This window comes from Harpegnathos saltator, unplaced genomic scaffold (genome assembly GCF_003227715.2).
Source record: "Harpegnathos saltator strain DR-91 unplaced genomic scaffold, Hsal_v8.6 scaffold485, whole genome shotgun sequence".
NCBI classification, from domain to species: Eukaryota; Metazoa; Arthropoda; class Insecta; order Hymenoptera; family Formicidae; genus Harpegnathos; species Harpegnathos saltator.
Genome location: NW_020230299.1, coordinates 948,541 through 951,863, shown reverse-complemented (window position 1 = coordinate 951,863; position 3,323 = coordinate 948,541). Strand labels below are relative to the sequence as shown.

Below are 3,323 nucleotides of genomic sequence, written 5' to 3'. Positions count from 1 at the left end.
AGATGTATGAATGTCTCACCGAAAGTTCGAGAAGAACACTGTTAACGCAATAAAACTAATATTTACTGTAATAATAAATTGATATTAACATTAAGGATTTACAAATATTACCTGAGCATAATAATAATCCGTTGTTCTGCTGACAATGTTCTCCAATTTTTCTTTTGCAGATGAGGTCGCAATAAGTCTACTAATATATAAAAAGTAGAAACATTCATCCGAGTAAAAGTAAAAACATTATTGCATCTTCTTTTAACTCTTGAAAAAGATGTTTAAAATCACCGAATTGTGGTCGAGCCATATATATCGGTCGTACCTATAATCGTTTTTTATTTTGTTTATTATGTCTACGTTTTAAAATTTTATAACATGCTGATATTACTGCAATATATTGGGTTGTCCGGAAAGTTCGTGCCGATTTTTGGTAGGTGGCGTAAAGACAGGTCTGAATATATCAGAATATATCAGAACGATTGAAAACAAATGACATGCGTACATAACGTAAAAGACGGTACTTCAGGCATATTTGGAAAAAAATTTGGTTACGATGCGTTAATTTTTGTCAGTTTTATACGCCTTTGAATATGGAAGAAAACAAAGTGCATTTTAGGCATTTAATGCTTTTCTTTTACCGGAAAGGCAAAGATACCACACAAGCGGCAAACAAGATATGCGCTGTTTATGGAGATAAGTGCTGTAGCTGAAAGAACTGTGCGGAAGTGGTTTGCTAGGTTTAAAGCTGGTGATTTCAACCTTAAAGATCAAGAACGCCCGGGTAGGCCCTCCACCACAGATGAGGATCAGATTAAAACACTGATCGAGAATAACCCACGCTATACGACACGTAAATTAGCAGAAATGTTAAATATGTCAAAATCCACCATCTACGAGCATTTTGTGAAGCTTGGCTACACAAATCGTTTTGATGTATGGGTTCTCCACGATTTAACGGAGAAAAATCTGATGGATCGCATTTCCATTTGCGACTCGCTCTATAAACGCAACGAGGAGACACCATTTTTGAAGCAAGTAGTGACGGGGGATGAAAAATGGATCATTTATAATAATGTTGAGCAAAAAAGATCTTGGAGAAAGCGGAATGAACCACCTTTAGCCACCCCAAAAGCCGGTCTTCATCCAAAGACGGTCACGCTCTGTGTCTGGTGGGATTGGAAAGGAATCCTGTATTATGAGCTTTTTCCAAACAACGAGACGATAAAAGTTCAGAAAAGTATTGTTCCCAATTAGACGTATTAAAGACAGCAATTGAACAAAAACGTCCAGAAATAGCGAATCGTCGTGTTTCATCAGGACAATGCACGGCCTCATGTGTCTTTGATAACTCGACAAAAGTTGTTGGAGCTCGGTTGGGATGTTCTACCTCATCCATCATATTCACCTCGCGCCCTCTGATTTCTACCTATTTCGATCATTACAAAATTCCCTTAATGGAAAAAACTTCAACTCTTTGGTCGAGATAAAAAATCACGTAGAAAAGTTTTTCGCTGAAAAACCTGAGAGATTCTGGAAGGACGGAATTTTCAAGTTGCCTGAAAGACGGAGAAAGGTTGTAGAACAGAATGGCACTTATATAATTTAATAAATATATACTAAAATTTAAATCTCCTGCGTTTCAATTTTCCTTCAAAATCAGCACGAACTTTCCGGACAACCCAATACATATAATCGTCCGTGTCCATTATTATTAACGAGATTAAGCAAAATCTTTTGGCAATTTCCCCTGGCTATCCACAAATTTCAAATTTGACATATATCATTAATATTTAGATTAGAAGTATATTCTTGATTAATACTTATTGTCCCTCAGTTCTCATTGGTCAAGCTTTATGCTATGCCCATTTGTGTAGGTTGTATATCTTTCTTATGCTTATGTTATGTTATGTTTGTATTCCATGCATTTTGTGTGCGATGGTCTTTATTTCTTGAGGGAAAAAGAGAGAGAGAGAGAGAGAGAGAAAGGGAGGGGAGGGAAAAGGAAAAGAGAACGACGTCGTCAGTCGAACAGTTCGAGTTGACTCACTCGAATGTATTCAGCGATTTATACAATCGTTACGAGACACGTTTCGTCGACTTTTAGGTAGCCCGGGGGGGAGGGAGGAAGACCGTGAGTTTTCCCAGCGTAACTAACCGTTGGCTAAATGGCTGTATTAGTCTCTGTCGATCACACGTGATTAATGGTTGGAAAGTGTGCGTAATAAACGCCAGCGCGGCGAACGTGCGAGAATCTCACTTTCGTAGAGGCGGTCTTGTTATGCATTCTTCACCCTTCACCGAGGAGCGAGTCTCGAAATTGGGCGCAGGAATAGCGATACACTATCGCGTCACGATACTCTCTCTCTCTCTCTCTCTCTCTCTCTCTCTCTCCCCCTCTCCCTCTCGCAATATCACGACAACGTGGACGTGCAAGCAAGCATGCAAAACTTGCGTTCGATGTCCCGATTTATTTCCGCCGAATGTAACGCGCACACATTGTGGTTACATTTGTGGTCGAGTCAATGTTTGAATGTTGCGAAGTCAGAAATATAAGAGTGTACCGCGCTAATCTCGGCGTAACCGAGCACACACATTCCGTCAGGTGAATTTTGTACGAATGTTACGATAATTGAATCTCATGAGAGAAGCGCGCAGTAACTTTGACTGCGAGGAATATTTGCTTCGTCAGTTTCTGCGTGCCATCGACGTTAAATATGAAGAAAGCGCACACATGCTTCCTCTCTTACGTTATTATTGCATGAATCTCGGCATCGCGGCGCCGACGTATCGCGCAGTATATTTTACAAATGTTACATATTATATCGCGATTTCCGCATAGTAACGTTTCAACCAACAAGAAAAGATAAAAGGAAAGAAAAAACGTGCTTGAGATAAGTGTAACATTACATGCGATGAAAATTCGTTTATTTCTTGGTCACGGCAAACAGACGAGCGCGCGCGGGCGCATGCGCCGGGGAGCGTTCTCTGCGAAAAATAATACATATATTTGCCGTCTGCAAATATAATACGCGAAATGAATTCATTTTTCCCCCCTCGCGAAGGCCCCGTAAATTTTCTGATTAAATCCAATTCGCCGGCGCGGCGCGGCGCAGTGCAGTGCAATCTCGGAGTATCTTAATTACGAAGTATAATACGGGTTCGATTTCCCCACCGGCGGTATTTTCTTTCTTCCTTTTCATCGCATCACGTCATCCGCACACGTCGCCTCGCGATTGGAAAAATTCCCAAAAAATGAAAGCTAAACACGAAGGCCGGCGATCGACACGACCGACGCGCGCGCCTCGATCGGCCGGGAAATTATATTCCGC

At 40.9% G+C, this 3,323-nt stretch overlaps 1 protein-coding gene across 1 annotated transcript; it reads left to right on the top strand.

Moving 5' to 3' along the window:
- Positions 1–681: 681 nt before the first annotated feature.
- On the top strand, positions 682–1,248 carry LOC112589352 (histone-lysine N-methyltransferase SETMAR-like). Its single transcript, XM_025302295.1, has one exon. The coding sequence runs from the start codon at positions 682–684 to the stop codon at positions 1,246–1,248; it is 567 nt and encodes a 188-aa protein (XP_025158080.1).
- The last annotated feature ends 2,075 nt before the right edge of the window (positions 1,249–3,323 follow it).